General features: G+C 44.0%; 1 protein-coding gene across 1 annotated transcript in view; it reads left to right on the forward strand.

Annotated features, from left to right (window-relative positions):
* The window catches only part of LOC138283026 (E3 ubiquitin-protein ligase TRIM11-like), a 173,828-nt gene extending 157,405 nt beyond the window's left edge, over positions 1–16,423 (forward strand). The window contains exon 6 of the mRNA XM_069221144.1: positions 16,297–16,423. Coding sequence (XP_069077245.1) covers positions 16,297–16,316 — 20 coding nt within the window. The 3' untranslated portion in view covers positions 16,317–16,423. The remainder of the gene's footprint in view (positions 1–16,296) is intronic.
* The last annotated feature ends 492 nt before the right edge of the window (positions 16,424–16,915 follow it).

Below are 16,915 nucleotides of genomic sequence, written 5' to 3' on the forward strand. Positions count from 1 at the left end.
AGATACGAAGGATGGGCTTCTAGGCACTTAGCAGTGTGTGCCACGGTGTTGGGGGAGCATCAGGAGTGAGTAGAGTAGCCAGAGTGAGACCATGGGGATGGGGGTGACTACTGATGCTAAAAGGACAGGATCTTCTCTTCCTCTATTAGACATTTGTAACTTATAAACTAAATGTCAAGCCAGCATCTTCTCATGAGAACCAAGACACACAGAGGTTACCCGACTCTTTTAATGCAAATCTCTCCAGGTAGGAGCTCAATCAATCAATCATTCAATCAGGTATTTGTAAAGCGCAGCTTATCACCCGTGGGGTCTCAAGGCGCTAGGCTTAGACCTGGCATTTTCCAGGTGTAGGAGGCTAGCCTGGCTTGTAATGGGTACCAGAGGTACTTACACCTTGTGCCAGGTCCAGTTATCCCTTATTAGTGTAGAAGAGGTGCTTCTAGCAGCTTAGGCTGATAGAAGATAGCTATGGCAAGCAGCTTAGGCTGAACTAGGAGACATGTAAAGCTCCTACTATACCACTGGTGTCATATGCACAATATCATAAGAAAACACAATACACAGATATACTAAAAATAAAGGTACTTTATTTTTATGACAATATGCCAAAAGTATCTCAGTGAGTACCCTCAGTATGAGGATGAGAAATATACACAAGATATATGTACACAAACCAAAATTATGCCGGTTATAGCAAGAAAAGTAATGCAAGCAGTGTAAAGTTACAATAGATTGCAATAGAAGCACATAGGTATAGGGGCAACACAAACCATATTCTCCAAAAGTGGAATGCGAACCACGAATGGACCCCAAACCTATGTGAGCTTGTAGAGGGTCGCTGGGACTGGAAGAAAACAGTGAGGGTTAGGAAAATAGCCCACCCCAAGACCCTGAAAGGTAGGTGTAAAGTGCACCTACTACCCCCAAAGAGCACAGAAGCCGTGGTAGGGGGATTCTGCAGGAAAAACAAACACCAGCAATGCCACAACAGTGGATTTACGGACCGGAGTACCTGTAAGACAAGGGGACCAAGTCCAAGAGTCGCGACAGTGTCGAGAGTGGGCAGGAGCCCAGGAAATGCCAGCTGAGGGTGCAAGGAAGCTGCCACCTGTTGGAAGAAGCTTGGTGTTCTGCAAGAACGAAGAGGACTAGGAACTTCCCCTTTGGAAGATGGATGTACCACGTCGTGAAGAAGCTTGCAGAGGTGTTCCCACGCAGAAAGACCGCAAACAAGCCTTGCTAGCTGCAAGGGTTGCGGTTAGGGTTTTTGGATGCTTCTGTGGCCCAGGACAGACCAGGATGTCGCCACTTGGATGAGGTGACAGAGGGGGTGTCCAGCAAGTCAGAGAGCCCTAACAGAAGCAGGCAGCACCCGCAGAAGTACCTGAACAGGCAGCTGGAAGAAGAGTGAACCGGAGTCCACACAAAGTCACAAAAGGGAGTCCCACGACGCCTGAGGACAACTCAGAAGCTTGTGCACTGCAGGTTAGAGTGTCGGGGACCCAGTCTTGGCTGTGCACGAAGGAAATCCTGGAAGAGTGCACAGGAGCTGGAGCAGCTGCAAATCGCGCGGTACCCAGCAATGCAGTCTAGCGTGGGGAGGCAAGGACTTAACTCCACCAAACTTGGACTGAAGAGTCACTGGACTGTGGGAGTCACTTGGACAGAGTTGCTGAGTTCCAGGGACCATGCTTGTCGTGCTGAGAGGGGACCCAGAGGACCAGTGATGCATTCTTTTGTTGCCTGCGGTTGCAGAGGGAAGATTCCGTCGACCCACGGGAGATTTCTACAGAGCTGTTGGTGCAAGAAGGAGGCAGGCTACCCCCAGAGCATGTACCACCTGGAAACAGTCGAGAAAGCCGGCAGGATGAAGCGATACAAGGTTGCTAGTAGTCGTCTGGCTACTTTGTTGCGGTTTTGCAAGCAACCTGAGCAGTCAGCGGTCGATCCTTTGGCAGAAGGTGAAGAGGGAAATGCAGAGGAACTTTGGTGAGCTCTTGCATTCGGTATCTGGTGAGATCCCCAAAGCAGAGACCCTAAATAGCCAGAAAAGGAGGTTTGGCTACCTAGGAAGGAGGATTGGCTACCAAGAGAGGTAAGAGCCTATCAGAAGGAGCCTCTGACGTCACCTGCTGGCACTGGCCACTCAGAGCAGTCCAGTGTGCCAGCAGCACCTCTGTTTCCAAGATGGCAGAGGTCTGGAGCACACTGGAGGAGCTCCGGGCACCTCCCAGGGGAGGTGCAGGTCAGGGGAGTGGTCACTCCCCTTTCCTTTGTCCAGTTTCGTGCCAGAGCAGGGCTGGGGGATCCCTGAACCGGTGTAGACTGGCTTATGCAGAGATGGGCACCATCTGTGCCCATCAAAGCATTTTCAGAGGCTGGGGGAGGCTACCCCTCCCCAGCCCATCACACCTATTTCCAAAGGGAGAGGGTGTAACACCCTCTCTCAGAGGAAATCCTTTGTTCTGCCTTCCTGGGCCAGGGCTGCCTGGACCCCAGGGGGGCAGAAACCTGTCTGAGGGGTTGGCAACAGCAGCAGCTGCAGTGCAAACCCTGAAAAGGCAGTTTGGCAGTACCCGGGTTCTGTGCTAGAGACCTGGGGTATCATGGAATTGTCCCCCCAATGCCAGAATGGCATTGGGGTGACAATTCCATGATCTTAGACATGTTACATGGCCATGTTCGGAGTTACCATTGTGACGTTGTACATAGGTAGTGACCTATGTACAGTGCACGCGTGTAATGGTGTCCCCGCTCTCACAAAATCCGGAGAATTTGCCCTGAACGATGTGGGGGCACCTTGGCTCGTGCCAGGGTGCCCACACACTAAGTACCTTTGCACCCAACCTTCACCAGATGAAGGTTAGACATTTAGGTGGCTTATAAGTTACTTAAGTGCAGTTGTAAATGGTTGTGAAATAACGTGGACGTTATTTCACGCAGGCTGCAGTGGCAGGCCTGTGTAAGAATTGTCAGAGCTCCCTATGGGTGGCAAAAGAAATGCTGCAGCCCATAGGGATCTCCTGGAACCCCAATACCCTGGGTACCTCAGTACCATATACTAGGGAATTTTATGGGTGTACCAGTGTGCAAATGTGAATTTTTAAATTTAGTCACTAGCCTGTTAGTGACAAATTTGAAAAGCAGAGAGAGCATAACCACTGAGGTTCTGGTTAGCGAAGCCTCAGTGAGACAGTTAGGTATCATACAGGGAACACATACATATAGGTCACAAACTTATGAGCACTGGGGTCCTGGCTAGCAGGGTCCCAGTGACACATAACAAACATACTGACAACATAGGGTCTTCACTATGAGCACTGGGCCCTGGCTAGCAGGATCCCAGTGAGACAGTGAAAACACCCTGACATATACTCACAAACAGGTCAAAAGTGGGGGTAACAAGGCTAGAAAGAGACTACTTTCTCACACCAGGTCACGGAAAGCAACTCCTGAAGTCAGCCATAACGGAGGGAAGCAGTAAAGTACGACTCATCCTGGCCTGGAAGGGTTTGAGTAATCAAGTGGGGTATGTCACGCTCAATCTTAGAATCGAACTGTTAGTTATCCTGTGAGATATGCCGCCCTCTACCTTTGGGTAGGAGGGTTTGGGTTTTCTCTTTAATATGTCTAATTCCACTATGTAAGGAGAAGGTTTGAGTTATCAGGGAGGTATGTCTCACTCTAATCCTGGAATAGGAAGGTTTGAGTTATCAGTGAGGTATGTCTCACCCGATCCAGGAACAAGAGGGTTTTGAGCTGTCAGTGAAGTATGTCTCACCCCAGCCAGGATTAGGAGCGTTTGGATTATCAGTGAGGGATTCTCACTCCAGCTAGGAATAGGAGGGTTTGAGTTATCAGTGAGGTATGTCTCACCCCAGCCAGGTAGAGGAGGGTTTTGAGTTGTCAGTGAGGTATGTCTCACCCATGCCAGGAATAGGAGGGCTTTGAATTATTAGTGAAGTAGGTGTCACCCCAGGGGGGAATAGGAGAGTTTTTAGTTATCAGTTAGGTATGTCTCACACCAGCCAGGATTAGGAGGGTTTTGAGTTATCAGTGAGCTATGTCTCACCGCAGCCAGAACAAGGGGGGTTGTGAGTTATTAGTGAGGTACGTCTCACCTGAGCCAGGAATATGAGGGTTTGAATTATCAGTGAGGTATGTCTCACCCCAGCCAGGAAGAGGAGGGTTTTGAGTTATCAGTGAGCTATGTCTCACCTCAGCCAGAACAAAGGGGGGTTGTGAGTTATTAGTGAGGTACGTCTCACCTGAGCCAGGAATATGAGGGTTTGAATTATCAGTGAGGTATGTCTCACCCCAGCCAGGAAGAGGAGGGTTTTGAGTTGTCAATGAGGTATGTCTCACCCTAATCCTGGAACAGGAGGGCTTTGAGTTATTGGTGATGTAGGTGTCGCCCCAGCGAAGGATAGGAAGGTTTTTAGTTACCAGTGAGGTATGTCTCACCCTAGCCAGTATTAGGAGGGTTTTGAGTTCTCAGTGAAGTATGTCTCACCCCGGCCAGGAATAGGAGGGTTTTGTGTTATCAGTGAGATATGTCTCACCCTAATCCTGCAGAAGTCTGCACCCCAATATCCAGATGAAATTTCAGTACACCCAACAGGGAGATTGCACCACGTTTATCTCTGTGGACAAAGCTGTAAAGCAGGGTTGTATCTTAGCTCCCTTTTTATTTTTATTATATATTAATGCATGGAGTCTTTTTTTGATATCTCTTAATTGTAATGTCCCTGTGATTGCCTCTCAACCTGTCCCAGTTTATTATATGCAGACGATGCTGTGCTGATTGCTCGCACGGCGAATGGGTTACAGCTCCTCTTAGAAGGGGTTAATAGTTTTATGGGAAGCCGTAAACTCAAAGTAAATGGCATGAAGTCCTTTGTCTTGACCTGTGGCCCAAGAAATACTCGAACCAGAAGATTTTTTATAGGAGAACTATCTGGGTTTTATGTTTAACGACAATTTGCAAAGGGAAAGATTCATCCTTCAGAGAAGACGGGGATGGAAGCCTCTAGTGAGGCCATCTTCAGTGTTGCCAGGAAACTCAGACATAAACCGTTGGCTGAAATCATCACCTTATATGGGGTAAAGTTCTCAGTGTCGGCACTCATGGTGCAGGAATACGGAGCTATACTACACTTGAGTTACTCTTGGGAAATCCAAGGAATTTAACAAGTTTTATTACCCACAGTGAGTTGGGGGTGGACTACCTGGAAGACAAGGAAGGGTTAGTACCACTCCTGATGTGGATCAAGATTTGGACCTCCAAGAACTTACACTTTCCTTGTAATATTGTTTAAGATTGTCTTGCAGAGTCTACTGTGCAAGCTCTCCCCTGGATTAAGTATATTAAAGAGTCACTGTATGCTCGGGTCTGAATAGCTATTTTGTAATCCTGATGAGATCCCTTGTAACAGCAAACATCAGGGAAGGGAGAAATATCTGTTTTTTAAAGAGGAGGCCAGATATAGGCGTAAGCTTGATTTTGTATCAGTTCAGTCATGCGTACCTATATCCGCTGCTATGGGCAAGGAGCCGTATCTAACGTGGTTTAAAGATTCAGCAGTTAGATTGTATCTCACCCATTTTCATGGAAACAGGATTCATTTCTCAGTGGCCTTTCCGGTACCGGGTACATGGTTCCACAATCTGCTGGTTCCCCTTGTGACGGCCACAGACGGAAGGTCACTTCAGTCTTCCAAGCACTTTATTCTTTCTCACACTCGATGCTCTGATCCTAGGCAGTGGCTCTTACCCCAGTGCTCAGGGGTAGGTACTTTGATAACCATAAGGAGAGCTTTCCCCAGCACCTTGAGTCCCCAGGACTCTGCTGTGCAGTTTTGAATTTTAATATAGAATCATTGAAAGCGAGAAAAAAATATGCTTTGTAGTGGTGTTTTTTTAACTGAGAATCATTCGGGTTTGTATGTTTTGTAAAAGGCTATTGTACATTGTTTTATGAAGATATTTTGTTTTAAACTCTGCATGGTTTATGCTTTGATTAGTATTTTTATAACTTTCTATTTGTAATCATGATGAACTTTTAGCTGTAATTATGATGAATTTGTGTAGTATGATTTTTAAAGGTTTTTCTTTTGTAGCTTGAATGGTTTATAACAAATAAAGATGATGATGATATCTCCATAGCACCTCTCACATGTATTTAATTTGTTTTATAGCACCTCTTACCAGCGTAGAGTGTTGGAGAACTTACATCACACACACATACAGAGACAATGAATCATACGTGTGTAAATCAGTGTATAGACTATGTTATGTAAGACAAAGGGGACTACAAGGAGTAGGGTTCACGCCATCCATACTGGTAGAATTTTTTAAGAGTGCTTGGTCTGCGCAATCACAAACTAAGAGGTGGGCCGTCTGCTGTGCTGCGTTGTCCATCCCAGAAGACGGTCATGCTCCTGTGATGCGTTGTCAGTCCTGGAAGAGGGCTCTGCTCCTGTGCTGCATAGTCAGTCCCGGAAGGGGGTCATGCTCCTGTGATGCATTGTCAGTCCTGAAAGAGGGTCGTGCTCCTCTGCTGTGTTGCCAGTCTCGGAAGGGGGTCATGCTCCTGTGCTGCGTTGTCACTCCCGGAAGAGGGTTGTGCTCCTGTGCTGCGTTGTCACTCCAGGAAAAGAGTTGTGCTCCTGTGCAGCATTGTCAGTCCCGGAAGAGGGACTCCTTTAGGACAGCAAACAATTCAGTTTTTGTCAGCAAAATCCATTAGAAACAGCATCAGGGGGATGCAGAACACGGGCTTCACACAGAAATCTAAAAAGCTCCAGCGGACAAGTCAACAGCAATAAATTCAGAAAGGGACTTCTCGCAAACTTCCTCAGTCCATCCCTAATCAAAAATACTCCGAGCAGTTCAATTGGTCAGTTCGATGACTCCACATTTTGCAAAAGGGGAAGGTTCAATTAGAATTTTAGCTCATATCACAATTGAAACATCCGAGTGTCTTCCTAGGACTTGGTGAGAAGACATCTCTCTTTTCCCCGTGACTCCAATAATAGAACAATTTTTATACATCACTTGTTGCAAATTAAATTCCTTCCCATGGCACAGGTTGTCTTCTTTCGTTCACATTATAATTGTTCCCTTAAATAATGGCACTAATTTACATTCAGTCCAATGTTCTCAACATAACCATTCCAAGGCTGCCGCAAACAAAATGTACACATAATACAATACAACTCTTAACTATTCGTGGGAGACATCCTAAGGGAAAAATTCATGTCAGAAAGAAGAAATGATTCACCATTCATGTGACTTCAAATACAAAACTTCCAGCCTGGTTATGCTAACACAAGAAAAGAAAATGCATTCCTATCATCTTTCATAAAACACACATAATATGCAAGTTCATGATTTCAGAAATTCAACATTATTAACATCTCATCTAAATAAGCAGAAACATTTTATTAATAATTACAATCTTTGTGAAGGCATCACATAAAATATGACAGAGATGTGCATTTATAACTCTATACTAATAAATCATTAAACATTATAAATCAAATAATTTCTCTGATAACTGTTACTCTAAAATTGATTATACTCAAATATTGTGTGAAATCATGCTAGCACATTGTCAGTTCTGGTAGGCACTATGTCTGCCACTTTCTAAACGGGAACACTTTCAGAATACATGACAGTGCAGTTTCTTCCAAGTTAGGCCTTAAAAACGTTAGCATACATGTTGCCAAATGCTGACGCCTGGTGCACTAAAAGCATTACTAAAATTTATGCTCCAACAGTCCCTCCTCTGACGGCAAACTATGCCCTCACAAAAGGACACATTCACATTTCAATCAGACAATTCAAAATGTTGATGTCTTATATATTATACACCTTGGTCTACTTAAAATCTCAATTCCCAGGTTCTTAAATAAGCACTCCTCCTTATCTCCATTTCAATCTTTTCTCTTCTTTGTTTATTCTTAGCCCTTTTCTCTTTCCATATCCGGTATAACTTGTAAAATCAAAATGCAACTAAGGCACACAAAGCCACAATCAACACAGGTCTCAAGATCATTCCCTCTATTCCTTTTCCTAAGATTGCAAACAATTTTCCAATGACTGAAAACCCATTTCCGATTTATTTCCACACAGTGGTGACTGACAACTCATTCAGGTAATTTTTTTGATCATTGGTGTTAGAGATACATTTCCTTATCTCCTTACTATTGTCTGTTATGTACATGCAACATTGTTGCACATGTAAAACTTGACAGACTTCGCATACCTTCACAAGCAAAATGTCTTATGCAAGACGATTTTGCAAAACCATTGATCTCATAGCAAGCATCTCTGTATCCACTAATAATAATGCACCTGCTGTATCTGTAGATACTTTATCTACAACAGTTGACAACTTCCTAATCTGGATATCATTCAAGATCACTCCAACTGATGGAATAATGGCAACAAAGATATCTCCTGTAATCTCTGCGGCACTTGCTTCTCTCTTAACTCTGGAATTTGGTTTCTCTTTCCAGACAGGATTGTCAAAATTTTCTATGTGCTAAATCTCAGGGAAAACTACTCCCAGATAACATGTACCATCCCATCCTTTTGGCAGCTTGAAATAGGCATTTTTCCCACAAATGAAATAAACATCTGCCATGGCTGGATCTTGTCTGTTCAGCAAAAAAGTCCAAACACACTTAAACAAAAATACACATCTACATTCACTAGTTCCTACAAAATGTGTATCTGTCTTTGACTTAGACCTACAGTATATATACATAGTTTACCTACATGTTGCCAATCCAGAGCCAAATACCCTTGTGTAGTACTGCTTGCAGCATTTGCAGTGTCCTTCTGCCAGTCTGGTAAAACTGTTCCCTTTTCTATTCTTGTTTTAATTGCTCTCCTTCTGTCATCTACTTGTCCAATGGTTTCCTTTTCTGCTTGTGTCAAAATGCAGGTTAAATTGTTTTTCTATGCATATACTGTACCAAGAGTCAGGGTTGGCTCAAAGAAACTGCCCACAATATCAATATTTTTAGCATTAGTAAAACTTTTCAGGTGCTGATTTACAGCCACAAAAGAAAATACAAGGTCAAAATTTGAAGAAAAATATTGAAAATACTCCTGCAGATAGAATAGCGTTAGTAATAGACAGCAAGAAATTCCATAAATTACTGGCAAACTGTGATAAGTAGTCCCTTCTTGAAATGATGAAGGGATCTGTGTGCAGATAAGAACTGCGTACATCCATAGTGCCAATGTACTCATACAACAACTTATAATACACATTCAATGTCAAATCTCCCTTTGAACTGTCAGTGTGTAACAATCTCTGATCCTCATGCTCAGGATCTCGTTCTGCGACTAACGCAGGTGTAACTGTGCTCTCAATCTCATCATTCTCAGGCAAACTCAATCCAACTATCAATAAAACACTCACAAACACACATACTGTTGCTAATCCTACACACACATACTTGCACTTACTCCTTTTGCCTTGATCAGATTTCATGACTTGTCTAGAATCAGACCACATTATAAAAATTCAAAGAATGCAAAAACAAAAGTCAAAAATGTACAAGCGGCTTTCAATTCATTTAAAGCGTCTTTTCCTTTTTTTTCTTTTTTTTATGTGAGCAAAGCAAAAATAAAAATCTATCTTTTAAAATTGTTGCACTTATCTACACAGTCCTTGAGCTTCTAGAAAGAGTTCAGCAAGAATTTCCTATTTGCAAATGTTCAAAGTTCACTATTGAAAGCTCAAATGTCCCTAATAATAAACCATCTGAAACTCACTGATGAGTACTTCAGCAAATAATGCCTCTGTTCATCATGAGGCAATGACATTTCAAAGTCCAATTCCAAAGCTCTTTCAATCTCCAAAATGCGCAGCTGAAGTCGAATTGTTAGCAGAAAAGGCAGCAAACTCCTTCTCCCACGACTTGGCACTCTTTTTCTCTTTGATCTCCTTGCTGCACCACCTTCGCTATCACTTTGATCTGATTCTTCAGTCGCTTTACTGCATAGCGATTTTATCCATGTTTTTGACACATACTTTAATCCTGTTACATTTCATTCAACATTGCTTTATTTTTCTTGCAATAGCAACATTTGCAGTGCTGTTTTATTTTCTTTATCTCATTGTACTTTCGCCTAGGAAAGCATTACATTTTTAGTAGGGCATTTATTTCACTTTGTGCTTTCTCCTAGGCTACACTCAGATAGGTTTGCCGACAAATGTGATATGCTGTGTCTCCAATACACACACTCATACGTGGGGACTATTTCTTAGAAAATTAGCTGCTTCATTATAAAAACACCCCTTTGTCCCAGACCTGTTGGAGGAAGATTCCAGCCAGATGAGCACGATTGCATGCTGATTGCTGACTGCTGACTGCTGACTGCTTCGCAACAGCTACCTGCCTAGACGGCCAGACCCCTGATCCACATGGGGACGGTGTCTCTCAAGATTACAGGCTACTTCTTCCAGGTATGAAGGATGGTGTACCCCCAGGGGGGAAACCCAAAGGGCAGATTAGGCTTTTTATGCTGTGCTCAGACATAGTTTAGGTGGGAGAAATAGATACATCACTCCTAGTGACAGTATGGTAGGACTATTCTTGTGTTTTACTCTGTTAGTCACCTGTTTACTTTTATTGTGTTTTATCATCCTAGTTATTGCAATGCATGCGTTTTTATCTAAGATGCAGTTACTTCAATAAATCCTTATTGAACTATATTCTGCCTCTGTTGTCTTTGCCTGTATGAGACTTTTGGTAACTGAGAGAAAGGGATGGGATCTGATCGACCATTATTCCCCTGAGGAGTCTTTTCGCCATGCGCCTGGTTGCCACAATCATCTCCGCCAAAGATGAGGCGCTGCTAGTTAGCCGGAGATCCTGGATTAGGCTGACAGGCGTTATGTGGTGTGGAATTCTATTTAGTAGCCACAATCCATGTGAACCTCTCCCCCAAATCCAGTAGCCTTATTAGCATAATTAGAACCTACATGACATGGCGCCACCAACATTTGGTCAGGCACTAATATTCCGATCCTCCTAAGTATCTCTGTCTCATCTAAGGCTAAAGACACCTCAATACTATATACGGAGACATTCCTGGTATTGAGGATTTCCTCCTCAGCTAAATAGGTAGTACCTATATTGAGCTATAGGTTGTTCAAGCTTGAACCTTAAAAGGACTAATCCCCGCTAGGTGTCCTTAACTCTGAACATACATCCACCATTAAAATGGCAACCCACAACGTGTAGCAATTGCAGTAAATATGCAACCACCCCTTACTGCACATTTATTGGCAAATGGCCTAACAGCCCAGGGGGGTCCAGTCACATTTGTTGTTGAGGCTCATCCAGCCTATACAACATATTTTGTTTTATTCTTGGGTCACCTTTCCAGCAGTAGATGGGAACACAAATACATTTGACCAGTATATACCTGCAAACATACCAGCACAATACAGAGCTTATGCATATTTGGAAATACCTTTATCTTATCAAGACCATAACAACTGGCTTGATGGCGCCCTACCACATACAATATTACATGTTAGGTTAGGTCCTCTGAGCAGTGTTGGCCCGACCTGGCCTTTATTGGCCACATATAAACCACACCCTGATGCAGCAACCTTAGCGGTGTCTGAGGTTTGCCGCCTACATATAGAGCTCACAACAATATACAGATTATTAGTACAGTTTGTCATGCAAACATTAAATACTAACCCAGCAAATGCTGCCTCAGTGCAACAACATGCAGTCATGCCAGGCATTAACCCATGCTACTGTACATTCGATGATAGGTACGGTACCCACCAAGCGGGAGGAAATTCCGTTTTGGTTAGCTAAAAAAAAAAATGCACTGGAAGCAGTTTTTCCTCATACAGGGCCGCAGGATCAACATAGAATTCTCACTAAGTGCTTGCCTTTTGGGATGGTTCCCACAGTTGATAGCTGCAATACATGGGACACAGTACGCCAATTTTCCGGCGGTGTTAAAGCTAATTCAAGATTAATAAGGGGCTGCCCCAGCCCTGGATTTGGGGTGCAATTAATGGGCAACTTTGCCGCAGTATCCTCAATAATATTAAGTAATCTTAAAGGGGAAGCAGTTGCACTAGCAGTGCTCATGCAGCTCTCTGATGTTCCTCCACAGGATCAAGAACGGGAGCTACCAAAGATTATCGCAGAGACCTATTCTAATATTGGTCGAGATAGTCTGGGGACCAGATCGATTAAACCACAATTTCAAGGCAGATCCAATAAAGATACTACCAAGCAAGAGCCTGAAGGTTTCAAAAAACGCTTGGATAAAAAAACAACAAACACCTAAAAAAGAAAGAGGAGAATCTCCGCATCCGGAGACCCCACAAAATAGATATAACCTTAGAAATATAGATAATATAAAAACACCTGACAGATATCAATATACTAAAACACGCTAATGTAGTTCCTTTCAGGACTCACCGGAAACATGCAGTGAGAGAGGTGGGCGGCCAGAGCAGCAAAATGAGTACTTGAAACTAAGAAAGGACTTACAACTCTCGTCTGAAGTTTCAGAAACGTCGCTAACCAAAACCCCAGTTTAAAAATAAAAAGGTGGCAACAGTTAGAATTTGACATGCCACTCAAGAAGAGGGCTTTACTGAAGAACAAGAAGTGGGCACTGGCACTGCTCAACAGTGCTGCAGAGGTCACAATAGTTCACCAGGATCTTCAAGAGCATCTGGAGGTGAAAGCAACTGATGACTTCTTACAAGTTGAGACCGTGGGCATGAGTGCCCCCACACCAGATAGGGTGTACAGAGTAACTATTCAGTTAGAAGGAGACATTGAACGCATAATTGACGCTTTCTTTTGGGACCGCATAGTCTCTATTTATGATATTTTGCTGGCTGAAAAAGATTGCCCACCAGAATTCATCCGCAATCTCCTTTATGGAGAGGATGTGATTGAAAACTCTTTCTCGCCCCTTGTTCCCAGAAAGCTTGTTGAAATGCATGCCATTGATTGGGCATTGGCACAGGCACCTGCGTTATATCACAACCAAGTAGGATGGGACAAAGAATCCCACTACCACGTAATAACAATAAAATCCCAACCCCAACTGCAACCTCAGTATCCTATAAAATATGATGCTAAAGCATCTGTGAGGGAAATCCTCAATGAGTTGGAGTACCACTGTGTCATTGAACCCTCAGACTCATCCATGAATAATCCATTATTTCCAGTCGCTAAACCCGACAATTCATATTGAATAGTCTTAGACTAGAGACATTTAAATAGTCACACAAAAAAATTTGCTATACAAAATGCACACAGCACAGCACTTATGAACCATACAGTGTGTAGAAAATACAAGACGACCCTAGATATATCCAACAGGTTTTTCTGCCAAAACATAGGGGGTCATTACAACCCTGGCGGTCCAAGACCGCCAGGGCTGTTTGACAGAAGCACCGCCAACAGTCTGGCGGTGCTTCCAAGGTCAGCGCTCGCTGCCCAGGGGGTTACAAGTCCCCGTACCGCCAGTCTTTAAGGAAAAGGCTGGCGGTATGGGGAGTCACGGGCCCCTGGGTGCCCCTGCACTGCCCATGCCACTGGCATGGGCAGTGCAGGGGTCCCCTGACCGGGCCCCATGCAGCTTTTCACTGTCTGCATAGCAGACAGTGAGAAGCACGACAGGTGCAACTGCACCCATCGCACGGCTGCAACACCGCCGGCCCCATTTGGAGCCGGCTCCTGTGTTGCGGCTGAGATCCCCGCTGGGCGGAAACCAAGTTTACGCCCGCCGGCCCAGCGGGGATCTCAAAATGACGCGGCAGGAGTGCGGTCGCATTGGCGGCCGCCCAGCAGTCAGCCAAGGTCATAATGAGGGCCATAGTACCTGAAAGTAGGAACCTAGCAACTTTTAGCGTCTTTGGCTTTCAGAAAAATTCTGCCGACTCCCACAGGGGTAGGAGAACAGCCGAGGACTGTTCTCAGCTCGTGTAACATCAATCTTACATGACATTGACCCTGAGGTGTTGTCATATGTGGATGACATTTATCTCACAGATGACAACCTCATGCAACATTTAAGACGGGTTGCCCACATTGTTGCAGGATTTGCTGAAATCGGCTACAAATTCAACTTAAAAAAAACAAAAATAGCTTTCCTTAGTGTCCTGTTTCTAAGACACGAATTGTCGGATGAAGGCAGGAGCCTGGCGCCCAAATTTTTAGAAAAATGCCCTCAACTACAACCTCCAAACACAATAAAGAAGCTCTAGTCAGTATTGGGCTTCTTAAATTTTGGCAGAACATATATTCCAGATTATGCACAACGCATCAAACCATTGTACGATTTAATATGTCCTGATTTTACTGGTAAATTTTGGACAGTCAAATACACACGCATTGTAAAAGCTTTGCAAAAAGACATGCTTGAAGCAAAACACTTGCATACAAGGGACAATAAAAAACATTTGGTCATCAGAGTAATTGCTGGTGCCATTAGTTTCACCTATGTGACATTCAATGGAGGTGAGACCGTCACATTTGCATATAAATCACGCTTATATTCCACAGCTGAAAAACGCTTTGCTCCCACTGAGAAAATCTACACTGCTGTCCAGATGGTGGTCCTTGAAGAGAGACCTCTTGCCCAGGGGAAGCACATTATTGTCATCTCCCCCGTTTCCAGCCCTTGAGGCTGTTACTGAAGCCTGCGTTCCAAATGCGAAAGCACTACATCCACGTTGGATCCAATGGGCAACGTCTTTGACAGCCACTGATGTTGATGATGTCTTTGACTCCAAATTACAGACCCAATAATTCTTACAATATGAACTTGAGCATCCAGTTCCAGCAAATACATTGCCTATTGAACAATATCATAAAGTATTGTACACTGATGGTTCAGCCCAACCAGCGATAGGAACAAAACATCAATACGCCGCTGCTTGCACAGTAGTGAGTGGTTCCATGAAGGATGGCTAGTTCCATCCACAAATACTTACACACAGGCTGTAGGAGATTGCACTGCACAACTTGCAGAGCTCAAGACTCTGGTGATGGCACTGGAACATACAGATCCTGAGCAGATGACGCTGATTGTCTGTGATTCGTACTATTGTGTTCCTTCTATGAATATCTGCCTTACTTGGGACAAAATGGGTTCAGAGATTCAAAAGGCAACACCGTTAAATACAGACTTCTGTGGGGGGAAGTAGTGGAGCTGAAAGAATCGCTACCTAGTGTCCATGTTCTACATGCACTAGGACACCAGTGTGTTGGAATAAACGTTGAAGGCAACACTCTGGCTGATGAAGCAGCCAAATCAGCAGTAGCCATGGCTTCTGTTGCTGCAGTAACTCATTTTAAGTTGAAAGTGGATGATGAAACACTGGCAGCCGTGAAAGCTTCAGCTGATTGCAAGCCTTTTCCTAAAGCATGTCCTGCTAAATATTCCTACCGGATGGCAGGTTTGTTTGCTGCACAGGTAACAATACCAGGTGTGGGAGTTCGAACAATTCCCAATAAAGAAATAAGACCTGCGGTAGTGAAAGCAGCACATGAGGGTGTTGTTTCTGCCCATGCTGGTGTGGCAGCTACAATATCAATATTGCAATCACTATATTGGTGGCCAGGTCTATACAAACAGACCAAGCGGTATGTCCTTTGTTGTGACATCTGCCAGCAAATGAGAGTCCAGCTTGAAAAGCCCACCGCAGACACCACTCTTAATTTCCAACAAACCCTTAAAATGTGTGTACTTGGACCATTGTGGTCCCCTGACACTGGATAGTGCATACAAATACATTGCAGTTGCTGTTGACTCATGCTTCAGATTTCTGTGGGTTTGGCCACAACGCTCAGCAGATGCTTGAGCTGTTATTAAAGATGTGCAAGTCTTTACTGGCACATATGCAGTTGTGGCTTTCCACTCGGACAGGGGCCCTGCTTTTGCCTCAATAGCTTACAGGGACACCATGGCTTTATTAGGGGTCCAACTGCATTACTTGTCTCTATTTGATCCCGAGGAAATAGTGCCGTGGAGCGACAAAACCGAGATTTAAAGCAATCCTTAACAGCTAGAGTATTAGGCACGGGTTGTAGCTGGCTTACACGCCTATATGGAGTCCAGATAGCACTTAATAATCTGCCTAGAAGGTCCCTGGGAGAGCGTTCATCCTACAAATGTATTTTTGTAACTCAAGTGTATGTTCCAGATCTTGATGTTCCTGACGTGGAGGCGGAAGATTCACCCTTTAACATAAATGATTGTGTCACTATCTTGCAGGACTTACAACAATTCCGTGATGACAACGCATCTGCCAATGCTGCCTCCTTTGGAATCTGGGATGTACCAGTAACCAGTATCTACCGGCTGGATTCCTAATCTTAGTGATCTGGTGCGTTAAAAGATTGCTGTGAAAAAGGAATTCAGTCCTTCTTATCGTGCCCAGGTTCCAGTCCTGGGAATACACGGTACCAGAACTGTGATTCTACCACCGCTGCCTGGCTCTAAAGTAAATTGCTTTGTCTCCATCAACAATGTCAAGCTACACCATGTGGCTGATCCTGCACAGCAGACCTATAGGACTCCTGAGTAGTGCCTGCATCCCTCCCACTGCAGACCAGGATGTTGCCTTACAAGTCTTCAACAGTAACGTTGATACCTATCTGAGCTTGGGGAGAGTGGAAAATTAGCTTTCATTGTTTTCACTGACAACTACTTCTACATTGATTTCTGCTAATACGGTGCTATGTTCTACAAATTCTACATAAACGGATGTCTTAACCTACTATACACGAGAGAAGTTTTTTTTAGAGCATGTAGGATTCCTGTTTAAATTATATTTTTAAACGAAACAGTGCAACAAAAAAGCTGTCTAGGCTTAGCAAACATTAAGGAATTG

The sequence above is a fragment of the Pleurodeles waltl genome, chromosome 2_2 (assembly GCF_031143425.1).
Source record: "Pleurodeles waltl isolate 20211129_DDA chromosome 2_2, aPleWal1.hap1.20221129, whole genome shotgun sequence".
In the NCBI taxonomy this organism is placed as follows: Eukaryota; Metazoa; Chordata; class Amphibia; order Caudata; family Salamandridae; genus Pleurodeles; species Pleurodeles waltl.